This window comes from Polyodon spathula, chromosome 7 (genome assembly GCF_017654505.1).
Source record: "Polyodon spathula isolate WHYD16114869_AA chromosome 7, ASM1765450v1, whole genome shotgun sequence".
Classification (NCBI taxonomy): Eukaryota; Metazoa; Chordata; class Actinopteri; order Acipenseriformes; family Polyodontidae; genus Polyodon; species Polyodon spathula.
Window position 1 is genome coordinate 47,704,238 of NC_054540.1, and position 26,904 is coordinate 47,731,141.

Consider the following 26,904-nt stretch of genomic DNA (forward strand, 5'->3'; position numbering starts at 1 on the left):
CAACACATTTCTTCCTCTAAAGATGCATTTGGAGCCAGTGACAAGAACATAAGAACACAGGACATCATTGATAAGTGCACAGCACTTCAGCATCATGCTGGTCCCAGATGTCAATGTAAGAACAAAAGAACATAACAAATTGTACTAAAGAAAGAGGTCATTTGGTTCGTCAGTGCTTGTCCAATTCCAAGTTGTTTGATCTCAAATTATGTCAAGTCGGGTTTTAAAGGATCTCAGTAATTCAGTATTTGCATTTGGGCTTCTAGTTTGCAGAACCTTGATGTAATCTCTGTTTCTGTGTTTTATCCAGAATGTGTCTATCGTGCAGAATAATGTGTCCCCACCCCGCTACATACTTTGCTATCATTTGCATGCTAGTAATTACCCTTGTTTGAAAATATGTATACAGGGGTGTAATCAGAGTGCTTGTTAGTTGCTGTGAGTTTACAAAAGAGGAATCAGTTCAGAATACTGGAGTCAGGTCAACCCAACCTTTTTCTTTAGCATCATAAGATCTTTGCCATAGACCAGCTTACAGCTCATATTGATAAATCCCTGCTCTCACTCAGACAGTAATGAATGCTCAATTCACAACCTTTCAAAGACATTAGCCTTCTTGTGCATGAACAGCTATTTATTATCAGTTGGATAGAAAACATGATGTACCCTTTGAACAAAACTAAAACAGTGGTAGTAGCTAACTAAACAATTCCATAAACTGTACCTGTCATGCACCGTAGAGGTCGTGTTATAACACATGTATTTTAATTTTAATAAATGGCATCTGCTATGTATATATTGGTGTGTAGCGTCCTTAAAGGAAGTTGGGGGTGGACATCAGTGCAAAAATGTGTTCTGCAGCATGCATTTGAGACCACCTTGTGAAATACATGCGATTTGTTTTGCCCATCATGACTGAAACTGATTTGCGATCATTTTAGTATTATGGGCTACATATAATCTTGTTTTATGGTGAAATAAAAATCAGAAATTGAACATAATAACTGGTTTGTATAGAAGCCCTTCAATTAACTGTAAGTTGTTAGTGCTTAATTATGACTTTTTAGCAGTTTTTTAAATTTCATTTAAAAGAGTGGATCATTTATTTGCACTGTGGCAAAACACTCTACATATGGCATAGTTTACCATGCATTTATTATAGTAGTACCTCATGGTTTACCTTATGGTCTACTCAAGATTCTCAATGCCTCAGCATTCGTGTTGAATGTACAGTACTTGTGTTGCAAGCAATGACTCCCTTTCCCGTGACTGTTTGTTAGTTCTGCCCCCATGTGGACAGAATTAGAAGCTGCACTTGTAATATTACATGCACTGGAACAATGCTGTGCAGCCACGGTCCAGTTCACAGATACAGAATCTGCTCAGTTTGTTTTACAAGCACAGCAGGGAATTAAACCCCAGTTCAGATAATGATAACATTTGACGTCACAGGTGCTGGAACGACAAACATTTTATTCACTTACTTAATTACTGAATAGTAAGGTAAAGCAAACAAAACCACAGATTATTTTCCTTTTATTTAAAATGTATTGAAACGTTTTTAAAAACCTAGCTCTAGATGGGTTATTATTTAGCAGCATGCAGGTCTGTTTTATCTAATGTTGGTCAGTTATACGTGTGTTCCAGATTTGACCAACCGAGCAGTTTAAATATCATCTCTGTGAAGTTGAGGTAAAGAATAAATAAACATGCTAAAAACCAAATGAAAGCTTCAGTAGTTTTTTTTTTTTTTTTTTTTAAAGCCTCAAAAATAGATTCATTGGGGTATTGTATTCAAAATATGGTAATTATTGCTATAAACAAGTCATTAATTAAAACAGTATACACAGTTACTGAACACGCTATAGTTAAATAACTAAACTCTTTTTTCAACTTCAACGCATATTTCTGTAAATTCCTAGTTTCTCTTTACAACAATATATTATTGTTAGTATCACACATGAAATTGTTCCACTGAAATAAGATGACATTACTAACTCCATACCGTCTTAGTAACTTTAAAGATGTCATTACTAACCCCATACCGTCTTAATAACTTTAAAGATGTCTTTACTAACCCCATACCGTCTTAGTAACTTTAAAGATGTCATTACTAAGCCTATACCGTCTTAGTAACTTTAATTTAAGGATCGCACCTAAAGTATTCTGAAGCAGGTTTCCACATACCAGCCAAAAATAAATAAAATGTTTTATTTTACCACTAGATGGCAGCCGATATCAATTAATTTTAAACTGCCTCACGATGTTTTCCTTCCTGGCTGTGTTAGGTACTTTTATGAACGTCAGACATGGCAGTGTATAAACCTGTCTGAATTAATAATTATACTGTTAGGTTTAAAGTACCCCCATAAAGCTTGCATTTTATATCCCATTCGTTTTTGTCTTAAACTTTAAACAAGCGAGTGGCGTTGTACTAACAATTAAATACTAGATAATTCGTGCGCTTAAATTTCAGTTATTTTAGTCCTGACTACTTTAGCACTCTATCTTCTCACAGAACGTTAGGTTATAATCATAACCCTTGTTCCCTGAAAAGAATGACAACCATTACCGAATGACAAGAGCACTCTCTGACCATCAATCACTGAGCATATTTTAAAAAGCTGCCCTATCAAGGCCCTGCTGTGAGGAGGAAGTCCCGCCCACCTCCTGCTGAAGAGGGTCGTCCTCACAGTAGCATATGGCCATTTTCTTTCGAAATCAGAGGTCAGCTGGGGACATGACCTGGAAGGGTAATGGTTGTCATTCTTTTCAGCAGCCAGGGTTATGATAATAACCTAACGTTCCCTTTCAAGTGGAATGACAACCATTACCGAATGGAAAGCTGTACCAAAGCTGTCGTGGCTCCAGATTACTGACAGTACAGCCTCACGGCGATAGCCTCAGAGCCCACATGACGCCTAAGGGCATGCCGCCTGCAATACCCTAGAGCCCAGAGAGGGCCTCGCTCGGTTTGCAACATCAAGGCGGTAAAAACGTGCAAATGCCTGACTACCTGTCCATGTGGCAGCATTGCAAAGCTCATCCAAGGAGGTGCCATGAAGGAAAGCCCACGAAGTTGCTTGGCCCCTGGTAGAATGGGCCGTAATGTCCCCCGACATGGGGGGTCCATCTGTTCATACGCCAAGCGTATGGCATCCGACACCAAGTGTGCTAGACTTTGCTTCGATAGGGCTTGACCTCTAGAGCGGGACCCATAGCAGACAAACAGATGGTTGGACTGTCTCCAGGACACTGCCCTATCCAGGTAACAGTGCAGAGCCCGGACCGGGCAAAGCGAGTGTTGTCTACGGTCCTTCTTTGACTCATGCGGGAGAGGTCTGAAAGTTTTCAAAACCACTGGTTGGTTAAATGGAATGATGAGACCACATTTGACAAAAAGGCTGGGTTTGTTCTTAATGTTACCCGCGAGTCATTTCCTGTGAAAGCCATACATGTGTCATCGATGGACAGCGCGTGAAACTCACTTACTCTCCTGTCAGACATAATGGCTAATAAAAACGTCACTTTAAGGGAAACAGGGTGCAGCTTTGCTGAAGCTATGGGCTCAAATGGGGGACCCGTAAGGACCGCAGCACCAGTTCCAGATCCCACTTAAGGACCATGCTTTTCATCACAGGACGGCGCCTCCGAGCCCCTTTAAAAAATTGCACTGCCAGGAAGTGTGCCCCAGGGGACACAAAGTCAATTTTATCGTGGCACACTGATATTGCAGCCAGGTAGACCTTCAGAGTGGATGCGGATTTTCCCGCATCAAACAGGTGTTGTAAGAAGGTTAGGATTGTCTCAATAGGGCAGGTCACAGGATCGTGACCCTGAGCAATGCACCAGTCTTGGAAAACGTTCCATTTATATGAATACTGGGCTCTAGTGCTCGGCGACCTAGCAGACTGTAGTGTCTGTAGAGCTGCCACTGTAGAGCTGCCACGGTTGACCCAACAACATGTTGGAGAGGAGAGCAAACCAGGGGTGCTTTGGCTATCTGGGTGCAACCTGCAAAACCTGTGCTCTCTCCACCCTGATCCTTTCTACTGTCACGGGTAATATCGTTAGCCAGGGGTGAGCTAGCACGTCTACTCCCAGGGGGCCCCCGTCTCTCTCTTATAGAGAACCATAGGGGGCAATGAGTGGACTTGGCTGTGGCGAAGAGGTCAACTTGAGCAGTATGAAACCTCTCCCAAATCTGTTTAACTCTCCACTCCGAGCTGTCTAGAGCTCCTCTGGACAGGAGGTCTACTGCCCTGTTGTCTGCACTGGGGAGGTGAACCGCCCTGATGGAACGCAAGTTTCTGTTTAGGAAAGGAGTCTGCGCGTTGCGTGGTGAAGGCCTGGCGAGCACAGACCGCCTTGGTGGTTTATGTAGGCTACTACTGTAGTGTTGTCCATCCGGACCAGTACATGTTTGTGCGCTAATTGTTTGCGAAAATGAGATAGTGCCAGGGCTATTGCTTGCAGCTCTTGGGCATTTATATGCGCTTGCTGCCAATGTCCCTTCCACTGACCTCTTATTCCCCTCCTATTCCAGACCACTCCCCAGCCCAGGCTGGAGGCGTCCATAGTGACAACTTCCCTTCTGTGAAGGGAGCCGAGAGGAGATCCGAGGCGCAGATTGCTGGGATGGAGCCACCACTCCAGTGTCTTCCGGCATTGTCTGGACACTCGCACTAGCCAGTACTGATCGTGGACTGGGTGCAACTTGAGTGTATTTAACCAGGTTTGAAGTGGGTGCATTCTCAGCAGCCCTAAGGGAAGGATTCTCGAGGCAGCTGCCATCAGCCCCAACAACCTTTGAAATATTCTGACCTGTAGAAGAGCATCCTCTCTGAATTGGGATAGTGTGACTTCCAACGACCGAATACTGTCTTCTGTCATTGAGGCAAACATGCTCACAGAGTTCAGTGGACTGAGACGGTACGAAGTTGCTCTTCTGTTGATGGATGGAGAGCCTTAACTTCGTCACATGATCTATGACCTGTCTGGTGTGTGCCTTGGCGCGTGCTTTGGAACACGCGTGAACTAGCCAATCATCCAGGTATTTCAAGATCTGAATACCTCGCAGCCTGAGTGGAGCCAGTGCTGCATCCATGCACTTTGAAAATGTGCAGGGCACCAGCAAGAGGCCAAACGGCAGTACGCAGAATTTGCACATGTTGTCTTGAAAGGCAAAGCGCAGATATTTACTTTGTTTGAGGAACATGTTGAGGAACCTCAGGTCCAGAATAGGTCTGAAACTGCTGTCCCTCTTTGGCACCAGGGAGTAAAGTACCTGGAGTAGAAGCCACTGAGGGCATCGCTTGGGTTTACCAAGTGCACAGCGTTCTTCTGTTTAAGATTGGCGAACTCCTGTTGAAGGAGAATCACGCACGCTGGTTCAATGGTGGTAAGGAGCACACCCTTGAAGGGAGGCGGGCCGAAGCGGAATTTCAGAGCGTAACCTTATCTCATTGTCGATAGCACCCAGGAGTCCTGGGTGCAGCCTTGCCATGGGTCCAGTGGTCAGTCCGGTTGTGAGGGGGGAAGGTGGCAGCCAGAGCCCCTCAGTGGCGGTCTCCCTTGGGCTTGGGATGGGACACGTCTTTCTTGGGCCCCGGCCTTGGTCTCCAGCCGGAGAACCGGTTACCCCCGGCCGGTGGTGGTCCCTTATCGCCAGCTCGTCCTCTGCCTGATTGCTCGGTCTGGGGTGGAGGGCAGCATTCAGGCCCAGTTGCCCTTGCAGGCTGGGAAGGCCACCTAGGGCATTGGCGGTAGGCAGGAATGCGCAAGAATTTTAAAACGACTTCTGTGGCCTTGTGGGACCTCTCAAGGCTCACATCAATGGTTGCTCCGAATGTCTACCCCGGTGTTATAGGGGCATCTAACAGCGCCACTTTCTTGGTCTCCACAACCTTGGCCTGGGTTAGCCAGAGGTGTCAGCGAGCGGCTACCAGCGACGCTAGAGACCTGCCTGATGCCTGACCTAACTCCCCTGTTATGGCCATTGCATTCGCCACCCTGACTGATAACGCCGCTGATGCATATGCTTTTTTTGAGCGTGGTGTCAGTAGTTCTGCAAGGCTTGGACGACCAAATGGGTCTTTGTCCCCTCTGGTGACGGTGGAGCCTTGCACCAGCACCGTGACCTTGTCCCCGATAGTAGGGAACATGCCTAGGCCAGCTTCTTGGGCTCCTGCGGTGTATAGCAGGGACTCTGCCAATCTGGAGCCTGAGGGTGTGGACGCTGGGTTGCTCCAAGATGCGCGAACCAGCTCCAGGAAGTCATGACACAAAGGTAGGGCTTGTTGTGGGTGCCCTTTTTGTTTTAAAAATGGTTCCCCTTCCCCTCCTGTTCTGCCAATCAGGGAATGTCCGCGGCAGCAGCTGTACGCTGCATAAAGTCCCGGAATTCCTCCCTCTGTGATACATGCGGAAGGGGTGGTATGGAGCCCCTCTGCTGTGGCCTGCCCAACTGAAGTGACAAGTCTGACCTCAACGCTGTAAATGACAGCTCGCCTGGTTTTGGAGGTCTCGTGGGAGCGGGGATGGACAGCGGGAATGGGGAAGCTGGGGCTGCCCGGTGGTAGGGGGCAGTCTACCCTGAGACTTCAACAGGGTCTCCAGCATGGTCTGCTGGGCCCTCACTGTCTCCGCAAGCTCTTGGAAGCGTCAGTGCAGAGCTTGTTAGCAATCAGCATCGATGTTGGCGTCAGCGCCAAGGAAGCGCGGTCGGTGCTGAGCAGTCTGTGCTGAGTCAATTGGCACCGAGGAGAGCGAGGTTGATGCCGTGCTGATGTAGCCGAGTCAATCGGCGTCGGTGTCGAAGGGAAGCGCAGCTCGCTAGGAGAGCCCGAGGCTTGACAGGGGCGTGTAGGCCTGAACTGGAAGGCAGTTGAGGCCGAGAAATTTGGCAAAGAGGACGGCGCCATAAGCCAGCGGGGTCAACCTACAGCACCACAAAAGCTCTATCAACGGTAAATTAAAATACACAAGGTAGTGAAAGAGAATAATGGCTGCTTGCCAAGCTCATCAGAGGGGTCGAAACCAACTCTAATCAGTACTGACTACTGACACCAGACTCAGGCAATGAGCAATCTCAAAACACTCAAAGGTGTAGCTTACCCTTTGTATGAATTTTGTAGGTCGAACCTGTACAAAATCAACCAAATTCCAGAACAATGAAAACACAAGGCAATCTAAAACCACTCTCAGTGGAGTGAGAGAGAAAATGGTGATATGCTACTGTGAGGAGGACCCTCTTCAGCAGGAGGTGGGAGGAACTTCCTCCTCACAGCAGGGCCCTGATAGGACAGCTTTTTTATACATGCTCAGTGATTGGCGGTCAGAGAGGGCGCTTTCCATTCGGTAATAGTTGTCAATAGGGAATAAGCCAACAGACATGCTTTTACAATTTGCACCGAAAGCACGTGCCTCTTTGACCTTAGAAGTGGATAGGGAAACCTGAATGTCCTTACAGGGTCAAAAAAAAGGTTAAATAATATTACATCATCAAACTAAAGAAAATATATGAAAAATACAGCTATTAAACAAGTAGATAAATGACGTACAGAGTATAAAATTAGGTGCAGGTGGTTTTGTATCATAATTTTTTTAATATATATTTTTTGTATGAGTTCCAGGACCTGCTCGTTGTCAGCTCTGTTTTGTTTCTGTGCGAGTCGGGTTGTAAAGTAAAGGGAAGAGGGAAACGAACTGGCAGTAGAGGGTTTTTTTTGTTTGTTTTGTTTACCGAAAGAAATTAAAACGTAAGAAAATAAGCACGCTTTTCAAACTGAATAAAGGAGTTTGCTTTTTTTTTTTTTACATATAAATGACATACAAAAGTCCCGAGCAGTGGATCTATATAACGCAAAGTTTGATTAAGCGGAGGGCAGTTCACTTTGAGTTTTGAAAGTCACGTATGATATCAGTTGCAAGGCTTTTTTTTTTTTTTTTTTTTAAGAACAGATATTTCTCGGATTACATGTTGTTTATTTTAAAAATGTAAATTAAACTGGCGGCATTAGTTTAAAATAAACTATAAAATAAATAAATAAAAATAGGGAATCTTTATTTTACCGGCAGTTGTTGACATTTTATACTCGGGAACGTCAACAATTCAAAACAAGAGCAGCAAGCTGTCAAAACTGAGTGAAGGTCTTTCTTATCACCATCAGAAACTGGATAGTCTTACTTGCTTTATTTTTTAAAATCCTAGAAAACGAAATCAAACTTTATTCATGGTTGAGTTGTGTTTATTTATTTTATGCAATGTTCTGTTTTTTTTTTTAATGTGAAACTGCATATGCCACTTTTGGAGAATTACCTGTAAAGCTACCAAACCACGCTAAGACATGAGAAGTCGAAGCAACTCTGGAGTTAAGCTTGATAATTATGCCAGACTGGTGCAACAGACCATCCTGTGTCACCAGGTGAGTACACAAATGATCTGTATTTGTTTTACAGCTAGTAATAGTCACCTGTATTGCTGTATGAGCTCATGACCAACTTAAAGTGTGGTGTTTGTGTTACTACAGTTTTGTAGCTGCATATTATCGTGACATATTGGTGACATTCTTGTATGTCGTTTTGTATTTACTGACTAGTTTTTGTGCAGTTTTCTAACGCATTTGAACCCTTATTTGCCTTGTTCATATTTACGTAGGGCTATTCCACCAGTCTGATAATATGTCTCCTCAGTTTGGTCTGCTTGCATAAAAAGTGGTCAATTACGTTAGAAAACAATATTAATCTTTACATATCAAACATTATGTTTTTAGATATTTTTTATAGATACATATCACCTTTTAAATGTCACCGGTATGAATAATCGGTATGAGACTGCTCTGGCAACACAAAGAAAGGCGATTGGAGTATTATTACTCCAGTACAACTGTCTCCTTTTCAGTATGTTGACAAAAGAAGCAATTTTAAACATTATTCAGTGTATTTTTTTTTTTTTTTACTGATGTTTGGTTTACACCGTGATAGTAGTTTTTAGCCATTCTAATTTAGCATGAGTACAAAGTTTGCCACGTGTTTACTTTCTGGGATGCGTTAAACAAAAAATGTGGCCATTCCCGTTCAGGACATCGTTCAGTGGGTGTAGTCCAATGACTTCCTCAGAATTTGGGGCGGGGGAGGGTATTTAATATACCCCACACCCAGACTTTGAACCCAGACATTTGGTTTGTAGCGTAATGTGCCAGATATTAATCTTATTGTATGCGTAAAATCCAAACAAACTGAAAACGAGTTGTTATAGGAGGCTGCGTGGTACAGTGGTTAAAGAAAAGGGCTTGTAACCAGGAGGTAAACGGTTCAAATCCCAGCTCAGCCACTGACGTTATGCGACCCTCCGCAAGTTACTTAACCTCCCTGTGCTCTTTTGGTGAAACGTTCTTGTAAGTGACTCTGCAGCAGATGCATAGTTCACACACCCTAGTCTGGTATCTTATAAAGCACTTTGTGATGGTGGCCCACTATGAAAGGCGCTATAAAGATTATTAGTGTATGGGTGTGTGTAATCTCAGATTTTAAATTGGAAAAGATGGTTCTGACACTGGGTCTTGCAGTCAGTTGATTGTAAACCAGGTTTATGGACATGCCTTGCCAATGTGCTCTTGATCATGATGAAAACCTCAATCCCCATTACGAACACCAGAGAAAGCAAACATCTTTCAAATCTACAGTATTGCTAGCCATCTATATGGTGTGAATTGTATTAGCTTAGGTAGGAATACATAGCCTACTTGATGCTCTTGAAAGAAGACGGTTGGCAGGACCAGAGTCTGCCATCATTATTTTTTCACAGAGGTTGTAATGAGCCTTTATTACTTGATCATTGTACCTTTTAAGTAATGTAGTTCATTTGCTACTGGTTGTACACTGGAATGTCTCTGTTGGGAGTCGAGACGTATTAGGAGTAACATGGATACCAGTGGCCTAATAGTAGAAGTACTTGACTCAGTGACATGTATGTTATAGAATGAAACTCTGGAACTACTGTAGGCTATGTATGGTTTGAAACATTTGACTACATGTACTCTGTGCTTGTATCAACAATCTGCAACTGGTGTCTCTATACTGCCTTCATGGCTACCCATCGTTAAAAGGTATACTCAAGCTGTGGCGAGGTTGTATTGCTCCAACTGCCTGGTTTCCATACAAACTTGAACATAATATTGGCATATTAGTACCTGTTCCAAAGAGGTAGAAGAGGGCAGCCAAATCTAACTGTGAAGGGGCCAAGTCTCTAGCACCTGTTTCTGAAACGTTTGTGTCAGCATGTTCATTTTAAAATAGACAATGTCCTGTCAACATAGTAAACGAGGAAGATGTCATCAGCAAAAGATCATAAGACGTCTGTTAATAATCAAGTCTAACCATAACCCTTCTTTGTTCTAGGCCAGTTAGATTCAGTTCCCTCAACTCTTCATAGCTCGTACCTTGTAGGGTTACTGTGGTTGCTGTTTGATGGACTCTCTCTGTCTCTCCAAAGCTGCAGTTTTTCAGTATGCTCAATGTGGTTTCACCAGTGCATTACTATTTGTAATCTACAGCTATGACCAAAAGTTTTGCATCACCTCGAATTTTAGGGTTAAACATTATTTAAATATTTTATTTAACATCACGTTTTTTGCAGTCATGTATTTTATCATAATATATGTGGAAATAATAATTTGATTCCAGACAACCCTCTTCTCCTGATGATATTATCTAAAAATATGGAACAGAGTACATGTTTTTAATACACCTCTAACATATGTCTGATATTGTACTTTAAGTGCTAAATGGAGACTGTGATTAGCAGAACAAAAGTACACTTGGGGCCTATAGTCAGTATGCGCACATTGAATAGGCAGTGCTTTATTAGTGATCTGCAACTTTTCAAAATCACTAAAGTATAACAGTATTGTTTAAATAAATACATAGATAAATGAATAAAGTGGTTATTAGAATGTAAATCTGGAAGTGTTTGAATCTTATGTTTGTTTGTTTGTTTTTGTTTTTTTTTAGGATCCAGTGACTGGCCTGTTGCCTGCTAGTGAAGAGCAGAGGCACGCCTGGGTTCGAGACAATGTGTACAGCATTCTGTCTGTGTGGGCCCTGGCGCTCGCCTACCGGAAAAACGCAGACCGGGACGAGGACAAGGCAAAAGCATACGAGCTTGAACAGGTGCATACAACTGCTGTAATAACATTCGCATTGCAATGCAGTAGGGCTAAACTTGATTCTAACAGTCAGTTAAACTTGTGTTGTATTATTTATAAAATTCAGTACTCCTCCAAACTCTCTTTTGAAATCAAAATGACCAGGGCTGACAATTGTCATTTTTCAACCCATTTAGAATGTTTTTTTTCAGTAACCATTTCCTTTTATACACTAAAGCAGAATATACAGTATCTGTTGAGAAAAGCCATCCTCTCCAGTGTGTTGTTTTGACGTGACTAACGTTAAGGGGAAATGCCATGCAATAATGTGAGCCTGGTATAATATTACAGCATCGGTCAGCTAAAAGGTCACTGCTGGGCACAGTTGCTGACTAAGAGATCTGTGTACCCTGTAACTGGTTTGTGTTTCATTCTACAGAGCGTTGTGAAACTGATGAGGGGGCTTCTTCAGTGCATGATGAGGCAGGTATGGTATTTTATATGTAAGCATATTCCATAGTGCTTATTTTAGCCTTTTAGTCTTGTTCCCCTTTCTTAAGAGGTATTCTTACCTCTTACCTCCCTTAAGTCCTGATTTCAAGAGTGACCTTTGTACTGTTGATTTGATGGACAACGACACTTGTGTCTTCTGCCAGTTCTGTTGTCAGTTCAGCGCTTGTCTTCTTTCTATTCCTTAACCCTTTGCAGTCCATTTATTCAGCACTTGTCAGACGCGTGAGGTCCAATGTATTTTCACACGCACTATTTATTTTACATGTGCTGTTTAATTTTTTCAGAGTAAAACAGGTTTAAAAGGCATTAAATCTCAAAAGGACACTCAGTACTGTATCTACAGCTAATTGCCTTCAGGGATGGTCATGTATCTCTCCAGAACAATTTCAACACCTTGCAGCTGAATTGTTGTTGTCCTGGCTACCCATGATGGCCCTACACCCTGTTGACAGTGTTATTCCAAGCATTTCTGACATCTTGTTCATCCTCTGGTTTCTAAAGGGAACCTTGTGGGATTCAAAGCAGGATACGTTTTAATATAGCCACAGTTTTCAGTATTTGTCCCTACCTTCTCAGTATTCAAATAAACTCTGAAAGGTCAGAGGTCTGCAGTGATGACATTGCTAGGCAGGTGCATTTATAGGGCAAGTACAGTTAACAAGCTTGCCTTAACATTAACAGTGGTGAGCAGTGCTCAGGGCAGTCAAAGATTAGTATAAGCTTCTGTACATGTGTAGATAAAAATTACAATTGATGTATGAGTTTATAGACAAAGAGAAGGAGATGTGATACCTTTTATTGGACTAACTAAATAATAATTATTCACGAGCTTTCAAGTCCTCAAAGGTCTCTTCAGGTAAATGCAGGAAAGAGAGATTGTCCTACTTTCATCTGAAGAAGAGACCTTTGGGGTCTTGAAAGCTTGTGAATAATTATTTAGTTAGTCCAATAAAAGGTGTCACATCGCCTTCTCTTTGTTTATCATCTCTGGACCAATACAGCTACCATTTCATCTATCAACGGTGTATGAGTATGGAATGCTGTCATTGTTGTTTCAGTGTCATATTCTCTCAGCCTTCTGACCATATTAATGATACAGACTGCTCACTTTCTTTACAAGCTTTATTCTATGACTCGCAATAAAATGCTGTTTTTAGTTCCCATGGTTTTTTTTTCTTGGATTGAGCTTGGACAGTGAATAATGAGTAGATACATTATTTTAATGATTTTATTTGATTTTTACTATATTGTTTCTTCATTTGAAAAGCTGGAGAAAGTGGAGAAGTTTAAGTACAGTCAGAGTCCTATGGATGCCCTCCATGCGAAGTACAGCATCAAAACATGTGCCACTGTGGTGGGGGACGATCAGTGGGGCCACCTACAAGTTGACGCCACCTCCCTTTATCTGCTCTTTGTAGCCCAGATGACAGCTTCAGGTATGAATCAAAGCATGCATGTAGAAATGATTAAGTTCATGAAATGTCCCATCTTGTGTTGGACAGACCAATGTTTAGCACAAATATTTCAGATCTTTGATGCAGACGGTCTCATTTTTCATTGAAGACATTACAATAAATCGTGCCGCTCTATGGAAAGTGTTCAATCGTTTACCTGAAACAAACTGAACCGACTGCAAGGTTCCTAAATGCAGTGTAACAGGTAATGCATCAAAAAGGCAAACGTTGGCTGTGATTATTTTTAAGTGATAAAAATGTATATATTTATACTATTCTTTAACAAGTGTGAATCTTCACAGGGAACTACATATTACACAGCAATGGGTATATTTCACGGAAATCGTTAAATCAGTAATAACTGAAAAAAAAAAAGCCTTACTAATAGTAGGTAAGACAATAGAGTGTAAAGCCTTGGATATCACCCTTTTAAGATCTGTGTTTACAGGGGTTCGTGAATTATACAGTAAATTTGTGTTTATGGTTTAAATGTCTTAACTGGAAACTGCTTTTTTTTTTTTTTTTTTTTTTTAATAAAGGTCTTCACATAATATACACTCAGGATGAAGTAGACATCATCCAGAATCTTATGTTCTACATAGAAGCTGCTTATAAAATTGCAGTGAGTATGCCTGCAGTTTGCGAGAGTCATTATAATCAGGTGTTATTACCAAACTTAAACTTTTTTGAAGAGTAAATGAAAAAACTGAATGCGTTTTGGAAGAAATGTCTTCTGATTTTAGTAGTTTCAGCTTAGCTCCTAGCTCCCCACTGACAGTACGGTTTTGGAGTCCTCGCTCCTGGGGCCTGTTGTTCACTGGCTGGGAGCGGCATTGATGGCATAAAGCTGTGTCTGCTGCATCTCTAATGTTAGCATTAACATTATCCACTATGACTTATCCTGGGGTGGATATTGTCTTGTATCATAGCTTGTACCCTATATTCTGTATATATTAACTAGTGAGCAGTTTTGTTCAATGGGCCTATCCAGTTGATATTTCCCATATCACACGACCCCATGCAGTTTTGTGTGTATACATAGTATAATTTACAGCAATATCTACCAAAGACTTAATTGAAGTATTACGGCTGGTTTCACAGATCCAACTGATGCTTACAAGATTAATGCTAATTGGGTCTGTGAAACCGTCTGTTTTTTATCAGTAAAGTTGATGTTTTTGACCTACTATTTCAGAAGACCATACATCAATTCAAACTATTTTGTAACTGACAGCTATTCAAATGAATGTATTATGTAGGGAAACTGGCGTACTTTATGTCCCTCTTGAAGGATTTTTTTATGAATCTACACACAAGTACACTCTTACCAAATTTCATGCTTCAGTCACTAACTGAACACATTTGTTTCTTAATTAGAGGGAACTGTACAGAAATGCATTCCCCTTTATTTGTATATTTATCTGCACTATATATTTTTTAAGACACTGGTTTTCTTTGTTTATCTACAGGACTATGGCATGTGGGAACGAGGAGACAAGACAAACCAGGGAATCCCAGAACTCAATGCCAGTTCAGTAGGCATGGCTAAAGTAAGCTAACCCTAATTTAAAGGGAATATTTATAGGTCTTATAGTTTAACCAAAAAAGTTTACCAACATTGCGTGCAAATTTTCCCTTCTTGTGATGCATATTAATGACCTTAAAATGACACATTATACAGCGTATGGGAAGATATACTACTACATCAAAGTGCTATTTAAAATGAAACTTGAAATGAATGGTTCTACCTTTTGATTTATCAGTGCTTGTATTGTCAAGGTTGTGGAGCTCAGCACATGACTATTCTGCACAGAATGCTGTCTGAGAAAAACAGTTTAAGCAGAGGACAGTTGTTGGTACACCACAGGAAATTACATCAGAGGTTAAAAAAAGTTTTTAAAAGTTAAACAAAGCTTTCAATAAGAATACTGGTGTGGTTGGATGTTAGGGAGTTATATAATTGTTAATGTTGAAATGGCCAAAAGGAAACTAAACACATTCAAGGAAAGTTTAGATGTGCACAAAACAAAGGCGAGCAAAACGAGAGTAAACTTTTAAACCCGTCAACATGTACTTTTTAAAAAACTTTTTCACACTGAAGATGTATACAAGGACTGGACAAAAAAAGTGAGGAACACCAGCCAGAGTACTTTCAATAGGAGCAGCCAGGGAGGCACACATTGAGTGTAACATGTGTGCAAGGTGTTTTATTGTGCCTTTCGGGGAGATACAGGTTTTATAGATTTCAGAATACATGGCAGCGGACCATTTACACCAGATGAATCGGTGTTTTGGAATTTTGTAAATGCTATAGAATACATCAGATGTATTGTCTGTATCTACAGGCAGCACTGGAAGCCTTAGATGAACTGAACCTGTTTGGTGCTAACGGTGGGCCTGCATCAGTAGTTCATGCTCTATCTGATGAAGTGGAGCACTGTCAGGTAACGACTGCACTATACTGTTGAAAAAATCCTGCTATCACATTAAGATTTCTTTCAGCACTACAAACGTGTGTATACAGCAATACAGTGAATAAAGCAATACCATGATGTACCATATCCATACAACTTGTTTTTTCAATCAATAATGGCTCCAACTCTGATACAAAGGAAGTCTTACCAATGCACATGTCGCACCTTTAGCTATGTATTGAGAGTCAAATATCTAGTAGTCATTGAAATTGTTCTGTACTGCCTTAAGCACAAGATTATTAGGTTATCATATTCCAGAATGCCCTTCATTTATAATGAAAATCTACAAATCAGTCAGTGCATTTACATGAGCATAAGAATTCCGATAGTTTTCGGAAAACTAATTCAGATATCAAAAGTCATGTAAACACAGTTTTCGGAAAATGTATCGGAATATTCTGAAAGTCAGTTTTTGAAAAACAGCACCTAGAAATTTCCAGTTAAATTCCAAAAGCTACGAAAATATGTATCATGTAAAAGCACTTTTCGGAAAACTTATTCCGATAGCGTACTGCACATGTGCAAACTTTGACCTTCATTCCTGTACGTGGTTTTAGAAAACAGAAAATAATAATAATCTGTAGTCAGTCTGCATGCATCCATTTGTCTAGTTAGGGATAAAGTATCATTACTTTACTGACAATGCTAAATGACTGGGTGGAGCATTTGTTTTGTATTTTACCCCAAAAATTATTTTCTGGCTGGTGACTGACCATTCACTTTATATAGTACTTGTACATAATATTTCTGTGTAATGCCCTCTTCATATTAGATAATCAAAGCTAAACTGATCAAGTAGCTGATGAAGTTTGATAATAGAAGCAGAGCTTGACTGAAAGTTGTGGAATTTGAGTTGCTATGCAAACCCCCATTTGTTAATAGGGTCATGTTCTTTTCATTATATTCCAGTCAATTCTTCATTCAATGTTGCCAAGGGCTTCAAACTCAAAAGAAATTGACGCAGGCATCCTTTCAGTTATCTCATACCCAGCCTTTGCAGTGGAAGATATTCGGCTCGTAAATATAACAAAGGAGGAAATAATTTCAAAATTACAGGTCAGTTTTGGTGCACTTTGTGTGTGCTATTCCAGGGTTTCATTATCCCTTTTTTAAAATTACAGTAACAGTTGGTCTGGTCTGTAAAGTCCTTCAGACACTTGCAGACCACAAGCTGGCTTTCTGGGTCATATAATGTGATATTTCCCAAGAGTATCAGAGACTATGTCACTTTTCTGCAGTTGGATACTCCTCCCTTGAAAAAGATTTCCATAGTAAAAGCATAGCAAAATATAATAAAACATAGTGAAAGCATGGTAAAGAACAGGCAAGCATTGTAAAGTCCATAGAGGAACGGTAAAGAAAATAAATCCTGTCAAAGTAAGATGCATATTATAACCATGGCAGAAGCACAGGAAAACTGCAAAATGACTGCTAGGCTTTTGTAAGGGCTGTTACTGTATTACTACCATTGTTCAAATCGCTTGACTTTGTCGAAGTAAGTAATATCACACGACAGGGTGTGCAGCAGTTATTAAGTTACTGCATGCCCTCGGTACAAAATCCACACCCTGGATTTTAAGGTCACAAAATTCAGTGTTCGCTGTGATTACTAAATTAGATCTGAGCTGTGTGGTATTGCATTCCTTCAAGGTTATGTGATCGCCAACAGGCAATCAGAAAGCTAATAGTGGAACCCTTTTTTTGTTGACGTTGAATATAATTTTTAATGGGACTTTTTCCATTGATAATAAATAAAGAACAGTTGGTTATTTATTAGCAGGGACAAACAATCCTGTAGTATAAAATAAGAAATATTTGTATCAACGCAATTATTAACATTGGCAACTATGGACAGTTTTGGACAAGTCTTCTGCAGTTTATGTGTATATCAACAGGCCATTCAAGTATTTCATGAGTGTACAAACATTTACCTTTTTTGGTTGTTTTTTTCCTTGTTTTATTGTTGTGATTTTCTTGCAGGGCCGGTATGGTTGCTGCCGGTTCCTTAGAGATGGACACAAAACTCCAAAAGAGGTATAAATAAATGAATCATGTAACTAATAAATCAGCCATATTGTTGTTTCAGTCGTTATTGAAAAAAAAAAAAATATTAGCAACTGTTACATTCATTTTGTTTCCACTAGGACCCCAATAGGCTGTACTATGAGCCTGCTGAACTAAAGCTGTTTGAGAACATCGAGTGTGAATGGCCCTTGTTTTGGACCTATCTCATTCTGGATGGCATCTTCAGTAATAGTCCTGAGCAGGTAAACATTCCTGCTTTTCAGAACCATGCCAGATTCAACAGTGCTCAGCTTTAACAGTGTTTCTATACTGTACTGTTGCTTGCTGTTTGTAATGATGTTAGACGCTAAATCAAAGCTGTTCTGGTTTTTGTCATACAGGTTCAGGAGTACAGAGATGCTCTGGAAGGAATTCTGATTAAAGGAAAGAATGGAATACGACTAGTACCAGAGCTTTACAGCGTCCCTCCTGACAGGGTTAGAAATCAGTTTAAAAATGTACTTATTGGTCACGTGTTTCCGGCAATTCCCAGTTCCGGCAATTCCTACAGTTCGCTTCCCCGGCACTTCTGTGATGCATTCTCAAGTTACCGCATGCAGTATATTCACAATTGACCATTGAGATGGCAGGAACCAATGCAGTACAAGAACCTTGATAACATGCAAACTCAAGCTGTGCAGCAAAATTCCTATGCGTATTGCATTTAAATGTCATATGTAATTCATATTTTTCAATGTGTAAAACACCCAATACACAGCTTATCAGGAGCGCTGCAAAGAAATCTGTACAATCTCAGAGCTTATGATCATGAAATTTTGAATGAAGTAAAAGTTGGTTGTTAGAATAGGATTTGATCACGCTTGTATATCCAGATGTATTTACTATATGTAGCACCATGTAGTGGTGTTTTTAATAGTGCTTCTTTATAGAGAGTGAGTGGTTGTTTTAAATGGCAGCATTCATATTGTGTATACAGTGAACGTTAATTCCGATCCCTTTTGCAGGTGGAGGAAGAGTACAGGAACCCTCACACCGTTGACAGGGTTCCCATGGGAAAGCTGCCCATTATGTGGGGACAGTCTTTGTATATTGTGGGAAGCTTATTGGCAGAGGTAATGGCGAGGTTTCTTTGTTTTAAAAAATTATAATGTTAGTATTTGAAAATTGAGAAAGATGTTTCATGAATTACAGATTTATTTAACTTGTGTTACCCATACTCCTATGCCTGTGTATCTAATCTGCCTATACACTGTATTGCATTGATCTATAAAATCGGTTAAATTATTTTTTAATATACACAAGAATGTGTTTCTGTTATTTAGTTTAGAAACCTACAGTGTTGGGAGATTTTTATTTATTTTTTTATCAATCTTTGTGTTTGTCTTTTATTGATCCAGGCAGGGAAATGTTTCACCTTCGTAATGTGTATGTTTAGCACAGGCCTGGTTGCTGGTCTCTGGTAGTTTTATTAATAAGTTTCAACCATGTAGTTCTAAAAATCAGTAGTGTAAGCATGACACACTGCCATGAACTGCCACATGACTATTTAGAGAGGCTGGCTTGCTTTCTCCAGTCAGGTCACATATCCCTGTCTCATCACTCCCTTTGTTTTCAAGGGATTCTTGGCTCCAGGTGAAATTGATCCACTAAACAGAAAGTTCTCTACAGTCCCAAAGCCTGATGTGGTTGTCCAAGGTTTGTTACCTGGGCTGTGTTCAATAAGCAGAGCGCTTTTTTGTTTTAAAAAATGGCAGACAAAGTTGCAATGGGGTTAGTTTTGCAGGAGTTTCTGGAAGATAGACAGCATCACGCCTATGTGTCAGTATACTCAGCAACACATATTGCAGCGTTAGCTGCTGTGACAACAGTGAACTCGAATAGTCTAGTGAGGATAGACAATTACGTTGAGAATTGTTGTGATATAGCCTACAACACCTATGCTGCATTTAAAGCTCATTTATGGATTGGAGAGAGCAGCATTCGAGGTAGCCTATGTCATGTTTTATTTTAATAATACTAATAGTAATTGTAATATTTCTAATAATAATGATGAAGTTAATGTCACTCTCCCCCTTTAAAAAAAAACAAAAAAAAAACGTTTTAACTGCAGGGGTAGCAAAACGTTACTGTTTTTAGTACAGTATGTGACCATAAGTTTCTGTTTATTTACAATAACAGTCATAAATGGGTGCAGCCGTTACAAAACATAAGACTGTTTATTTCTTGTACTTGTGGAAACGTACGAAAAACTTTTTAAAGCAAACAAGATTTACATATTAACAGTGACTACAAGCATAGACAATACTGTTTTGGTCAAATGTGACTGGACATTGCACACTGGTAGTTCACCTCTGCCATTTTGACATGTCCACAGAGTCAACTCCTGAGAGTGTTAGCTAATGTTACAGAGTGCTTTTTTGTAACAGGGCGTTCAGTAGATTTGGATCTTGGGAAATGGTTGCTACTATGGCGGTTATCAACTCACAAGCTCCTGGTGGTCCTAGATAATTTATTATATTAACACTGTATACTATGTGTTGGTGACCTTAACATAGTCCTCTGACTTAATATGATTGCCATAATATTCTTGATATTTGGTACAACACTGTATACTACTGAATTGTTATCCACAAAAATTCTGTATCAAATATTACACACTACACACTTTTCATCATAGCTGCCTTTATCCTTATGCCACTAGGTAGGCTTTTTATTCTTATTTTAATATTGATACATAGATACAAATTTAAAAAGTGCTCATGTTTTAAAATGAATGGCCACTGTCTGAATTCTTTGCTTTTAGAATGTATTTTATACCAGTAAGCATGCCAGTTAATTGTTTATTTCTCATGTGTTCTTTTGTATGCTTAGTGTCCATACTAGCAGAGACAGAGGAAATAAAGGCCATCTTACAGAAGCATGGGTTTAATGTACAAACAGTAGCTGATGTTTACCCCATTAGACTTCAGCCCTCTCGGATCCTCAGCCACATCTATGCACGGCTAGGTAAGTATGTTTTTAAACGCTGCGTATGAGCCAAATAAAGTTGTGTGAAGATGTAATGGGCAAATTTGGTTCTTAAAAATAATCAAGAACTTTGTACAGGATTATTTTAGTGAATAAACAGTAGGCTTCTTTAACGTCCTTAAAGTGCAAGGTATATTCAGTTTAATTTTCATAAATTCATAAATTTCTAGGAGATATTAATTAAATTTCTTTATTCTTGTTTTGACTACTTCGTACCCTGCATCTCTTTTGAGAAATGGATTTGTGTATAGATACCTTTGTTTCCTAGTCTCCTGAAACACAATGGAATATATTTTGAAATAACTGGAAAATTTGCCTCAGTTTTTTTCCAATGGAATAAAAGAAAAAGCTCGACAATCATGTAACTGCCCCTAACTACAGCTAAGTTGTTTCTTAGTTGTTTTCTAATATTGGTGGCATGTATTCCTTGCAATTCCTTCAGAACCTGAAATAATAGAGAGGGAGTACAGAATGAAGGTTTTTACAGATATCATTGAAAGGTATGTTAATAACAGTAGTGTTCAAGCATATGAGAAAATAAAGCATAGTAACCTGTTTTGAATGGTTAAACAAAAGCATGTACATGTTTAAACATGACTCCCCAAGAGATCCACTCTGCACTAAACCCTACAATACGAAGTGTCTGGATATTTAAAGTGCAGGCAGCATGTCTGTGTGGATCTAATGGGAGGAAAAAACCTTGGCCCTCTATCAAGTGATAGCAGCAGGCCAGGCTTATCTCCCACTTTGGTATTATAAAGATGGCTAATACAGGCCTTGTGTGTTTCAGGTCGCAACAGGAGGCTTGGCCTGACCGGGCGACCTTACCGCCGCATGGGCGTCCTGGGAACATCCAAACTGTACATAATACGAAACACCGTCTTCTCTTTCACACCACAGGTGAGACGACTTTATTAGGAAGCTGCGAATAAAGATCTGGCATGTCTTTTTTTTATTTGGTGTGTTTTTTTTAATCTTCACCACTAGAGCACATTGAACATATTGTGTTGAATTAAAAAAAGTATCATTAGCTATCGCGCCACCCTTATGTTAGGTTAGGGATGTTTTGTGAACATGTAATAGTCATCTGTTATCTACAATACTCCCTGTTTTTACCATATCTATGGTCCTTTAGCTGTGTCTTTCGTGGAGGTATTTCAGGAGTAAAAACAAGTTTTGTGATTGTAACGAAAGTTATGTGTTCGACATCGTGAAGTCTGCTACTTTTTTGGTACTACCTCATAAGAAATTATTATTATAAAAAGTCATCTTCTGTAATGTATGGGCCTACCTTTTTAAACTCAAGATATCTTCTTGAATATCTGAATGCAAGGTGCCTTATCTGTTTATGTCTTCATCATTGTAGCATCCAAACTTATGTCTGAAATCCGTGAGGATTGGAGCTATAATCATATTTATATTATATGTTGATAGTTCAAATAAAAAATGAAAGAATAAGTTTTAGTTTTATTCAGCTTTGTTAACCGTAAAAGATCTGCTTTATCCTCAGAATGATCTTCTTCTAAATTAAATGGCAGGTTTAACTTTTATGAATATGTTCTATAAGAGATATGGTACTGTTAATAGATAAATATTATTTAAGACACATTTTAAAGAACAAGTCTCTTTGCTTTCTTACAGTGCCTTAATTTACCAACAGATGGTACCATTGTGCTGTTACACAGATCAGTTCTGTATGCCTGTAACATGTACTTATAAGTGAGATTGTTTCAATGAGATCATGTACATGATCTATAGGATAACCACTGGAAGTACACATTTAGACAGGGTTGTCAAAGTACCTTTGTCCACAAAAGCTGTTTCTTACCTAGCCGATAGGTGCTGAATTATTGTAATGAGACAACAAGTTACAAAATAAATTGCCCATAGTGGGCACTATTGAAGCCCAAAACACAAGGTTAATTAACAATGAGCTGTAGGCTCAAACCTGAACATAAGCATCCCTGTGAGGGCAGATTATATGTTGCTGTCAGATGCTAATAAAACTGTTGTTCTTAAAAAGACCTGAATGTAAATCTAACTATACCCTTCACTTTGACAGCTGACATATTTTCATCATGTGACTTAAGTATCTTGATGTTACAGAGCTAATGTTTTGATATAGACATTCTTCATACTTGTATTGTATGGTTGTCTGGGTCCAGAGGGATCGTTTTACAAAGTTGCCACCTCCGCACTACAAGGGGTCCGTATCTCAGATTTTTACAGTTTTCAGGCTTTTACCGTGCCACCATGGGCATTTTCTTGTATTGCATTTCAAAGCACTGTTTGTGACTTGTATAGGTTGTGTAGTTTATAGATCAGCAGCAGTTCTATTTGGCCCTGGATAGCCGGATGATTGTAGAGATGCTCCGCACTGACCTCTCCTATCTCTGCTGCCGCTGGAGAATGACTGGTCGACCCACAGTCACCTTCCCCATCTCACAAACCATGCTCAGTAAGTGCAGCCCTATCAACCCAGATGGAACGATGTCTGTCCCTCGATTTAAACCGCTTCATATAGAAAATAGCCTTGGACACAATTCAGTGCATTGGTTTCAGGGAGATGTGTGGTTTTTATTACTCCGAAAAGTGTCATGAGATTTACTGAAATATTAAATACTGGCATTAGATTGCTGCTTTGATCCTGCAAAGTTTCACTCTAATCTAATTTCCTGAAGTTTATGGCCTTTTTGATTCTATGGCATTTTCAAACACTTACTCGGTGTGATTTCCTGCCTCATCATTTTCCCATTGTGGTTAATCAAGCATAGTGCAGCAGACAACAAGGGAGCTGTCAAGTTCAAGATTTTTTGCGGGTTTTGATGGAACAAGATTGGACCTCATACTTCCTGCTGACCCTACTAATATGTTTTCTAATTTTGTGTTCTTTGTCTTGCAGCTGAAGATCAGTTAGATTTGGATCCAGTTATCTTAGCAACACTACGAAAGCTGCAAGATGGATATTTTGGAGGAGCTAGGTATGGAAAAAAACTAGACATGGTCACAGTCAGAATTGATCAACTGATCCTGTAGTTAGTGTGGAGGACTGTAGTAATGATAGTCTAAAGGATAGTTTCAATTGCAACAACTCGTACCCCTTCAGATAGTCTGCAGGTAGGTTCTCAATTGCAATGTTCTCAATTAAGTATCTGTTATCTGCCCCTCGGAGGATTGTAAAACAAGGTATTAAGTTGGTCCAGTGATTCTTTAGACTATGAGCTGCACTAACTTGTTTTCAGTGCACTAAACAAAGCGGTTATTTTGTAACATCAAGAAAGCATAGAGTTAAACATACTTCTGAATGTGTAAATCAAATAAAGTACATTGACATTAAAATAAATTCCATTCATTGGAAGGGCTTTAAAAAAATAACAAAACACATGTTCCGTAAAGGTTACATGGCACACAGCAAAAAGCCTGTCTAATGAATTTCAGTGGCTATTTTTTATGGTACATGATGGATTATTTTGGGTAAAATAATTGAAGGTAACAGTGCGGAACCAATTGGAGATGTCCTTCTCTGTTTTCCTGGCAGGGTTCAGACAGGCAAGTTGTCAGAGTTCATGACAACTTCCTGCTGCGCACATCTTAGTTTCATGGACCCCAAACCTGATGGTAAGATGCTTCATGATGACTATGATGATGATGATGATGATGATGATGATGTTTTAGACGCGGTGGAGTCTCTGCATGCCTTTCACTTTGCAGATCATGGTAAGGATGAGAATCGGATACATTTCAACAACATTTCTTTTTCGGCTTTTGTCATGTCTCATTTTAAAATGACAATCTCACTTCAAAATCAGTAACAATTTTCAAAACAAATTTAAGTATCTTATGTAACCTATTTTGGAATCATGTAATTGGGTGTCTGTTCAGTCAAGTTTTAACCCAGGAGATCCAGGGTTCAAATCCTTGGTCCAGTAACTTAAGTAACTCAAAGGGCCCTTGTGTTCGGTTCTCACACCGACCTATAATACTCAGCAGGATCTCCATTGGATATGTTGTACCCCAGGAGGGTAATAGAAGCATTTTTGTAACAAAAATTGGTTTTGCTACCTTGTACTGGACCAATGTGGAGGTCTACAGTATAAGCCTTCAAAATCCTGTATCCCTTTTGATCTTGAGTGGTTAGCTAAATAGGCAATTTAAATAAAAATAGTGTGTAAATGTACTGATGGGGGGGAGGGGGGGAGTTTAGAGTATGTATTATTGGTTCTAGCTATAAAAACTGGTTAATGTTCATCACGTGTACTGTATATAGACATGTAATTCTGTCTAGTTTTTGACTGGTGCATTACCAGTTGCTAACCTGTTCCTAACTCTTTTCATTTGTTATAAACAAAATAATAACACCTGTTTACTCCGGCATCCTTGCCATCATTGCAGGAAGTAAAGAGGTTTGTGGTTATATTGGTTTGGTTGTGTGGAAAGCATTCTTCATCATTTTTGCAATTAAAAGAAACATACTTGGCTGATGAGGCTGGATAATTTATAAATAGCATGCCTGTAAATGTGCTATTTTGTGCAATCTGTGAATGAACTGGGTCAGCATGAATGCTTGATTTAATGAAGCTGTTGAATGCCTGCTTACTTGCTGTTCAGTAGCTTGTATGTTTGAAGCTCTGAATATGTAATGGATCATTTTCTCATCTTTTTGTTTTAGTTTTTTCTTTTGTTGATTTGTTTCCGATCTGTCTTGTATACCCAGTATGAAATACTGAATTCAAATTTCAACACACCATTGTAACTCACTTACTGATTAGGAGGACTGAAGATCAGCAGGTGACCTCCAAGCCATGGAACCAAGAATCCAGCCAAGGATATCTCCTTCTGTACTTGAGTGTCTGACCAGTAGGGGTCGCTGAAGTGCGATTAGATAACCTCTCCACAGGCTCCCCATGGGAACATAAAAGCCCATGCAGCATTCCCTGTGGATCTGGTGATTCCATAAATATGAGCTCCATAACTATTACTCAATAGTACCTAAGTTAGAAATACCAAAAGAAACCTAATACATTCAGTAGAGAAATACAATTCAATTATATTCTTGCATTTCTAACATAAATCTTTTTTGTAATATTCACTGGGTGTTTACTACAGTGGACACCATTGACGATCTTGCCAAGTATTTAGACCAGCTGTTGAAAAGTCCAGCTCCCACGCCATCGCAGGGTCCCAAGAAAGGAGGAATAAGTCGTTTCCGTGCTGTTGCACACCAGACCTGTGAAATGGTGTCTCTGATAAACAAGGCAAAAGAACTGGACGTACAGAGTGAGTTCCTTTTAACTATTTTTCTTGAAATAAAATATTTTCATTAAATCAAGGTGTGATATGAAATGGTCCTGTAAAATATGTTAAAGATTTAAAGACTGCATGTGTTTATGAAAATGCAGGGTTTTTTAAGTGTTAAAACATAGTTCTCCTCCAGATGTGAGCATGTACCTTCCCAGCAAGCTGTACCGTGTCCCTCAGGCCTCGTTCAACCTTCTGGACTCAACTCAGCCTCAGCCAGCTCAGGATATCAAGGTATTTTACTTCATGTTTACAAACCTATCTGTTACTGTGGGCATGCTTTTGCTTTCTTCAATTGCTTGCCTGTATGTAATGAGCGTTTGTAATAACCTTTGTTACAAGAAGTTATTTCACATAATGTAGGATTTTCTGTTGGATATCTCTTAGATACTGCTTGTTCGATTTGATGAAATTTGTTGTAAAAATGTATCCATATTATTTCAAAATAAAAACTGAAACATAGGGAATTCAAGAATTACAAGGATGTCATGTGCAAGTTTTTCACAGATGGACGTTTTTCACAGATTACTCGGATTTCTGAAATGAATCTGCCCAAAGATTCGTCCGGTAAAACTGACTTCAGGGCTCTGATTGACCAGCTGAAGGAATGTCCTTGTCTGCAGGATCAGGCTGACATCCTCTACATTCTCTTCAACTTGAAGTAAGGCTTTTATTTTGCAAGAGGCATAGCATTATTTTCTTATTGGTGTAAACTCTATTGATAAAATGTGCACTGATCAGATTCCTTCTGTACCATTCAGTTGGTAGCAGCATGTGTAAATTTCACATGCCAGAGTTCCATAAATGGTATTGTAGCTTACAGGATTGGATATGATAGTTTGTATCATATATAAATGTCTGTGTGTGTGTGTCTGTATATATAGACACACACACACGCACACACACACTAGGGATGCACCGAATCCAAGTTTTTGGAATTCGCCCGAATACCGAATCCATCTCAAA

General features: G+C 39.7%; 1 protein-coding gene across 3 annotated transcripts in view; it reads left to right on the forward strand.

Moving 5' to 3' along the window:
- The first annotated feature begins 7,443 nt into the window (after positions 1-7,443).
- The window catches only part of LOC121318697 (phosphorylase b kinase regulatory subunit alpha, skeletal muscle isoform-like), a 34,084-nt gene continuing 14,623 nt past the window's right edge, over positions 7,444-26,904 (forward strand). For 2 of the 3 annotated variants that reach the window (XM_041255647.1, XM_041255648.1), the window contains exons 1-21: positions 7,444-8,426; positions 11,014-11,172; positions 11,587-11,634; positions 12,928-13,096; positions 13,654-13,736; positions 14,584-14,664; positions 15,460-15,558; positions 16,498-16,644; positions 17,569-17,622; positions 17,733-17,855; positions 17,994-18,089; positions 18,618-18,725; positions 19,230-19,308; positions 20,485-20,619; positions 21,431-21,540; positions 22,954-23,098; positions 23,543-23,621; positions 24,179-24,357; positions 25,747-25,917; positions 26,075-26,172; positions 26,463-26,599. In XM_041255647.1, the coding sequence (XP_041111581.1) occupies positions 8,349-8,426; positions 11,014-11,172; positions 11,587-11,634; positions 12,928-13,096; positions 13,654-13,736; positions 14,584-14,664; positions 15,460-15,558; positions 16,498-16,644; positions 17,569-17,622; positions 17,733-17,855; positions 17,994-18,089; positions 18,618-18,725; positions 19,230-19,308; positions 20,485-20,619; positions 21,431-21,540; positions 22,954-23,098; positions 23,543-23,621; positions 24,179-24,357; positions 25,747-25,917; positions 26,075-26,172; positions 26,463-26,599 (2,378 nt within the window). In that variant the 5' untranslated portion in view covers positions 7,444-8,348. The remainder of the gene's footprint in view (positions 8,427-11,013; positions 11,173-11,586; positions 11,635-12,927; positions 13,097-13,653; positions 13,737-14,583; positions 14,665-15,459; positions 15,559-16,497; positions 16,645-17,568; positions 17,623-17,732; positions 17,856-17,993; positions 18,090-18,617; positions 18,726-19,229; positions 19,309-20,484; positions 20,620-21,430; positions 21,541-22,953; positions 23,099-23,542; positions 23,622-24,178; positions 24,358-25,746; positions 25,918-26,074; positions 26,173-26,462; positions 26,600-26,904) is intronic. The other variant, XM_041255649.1, reaches the window with a different exon arrangement.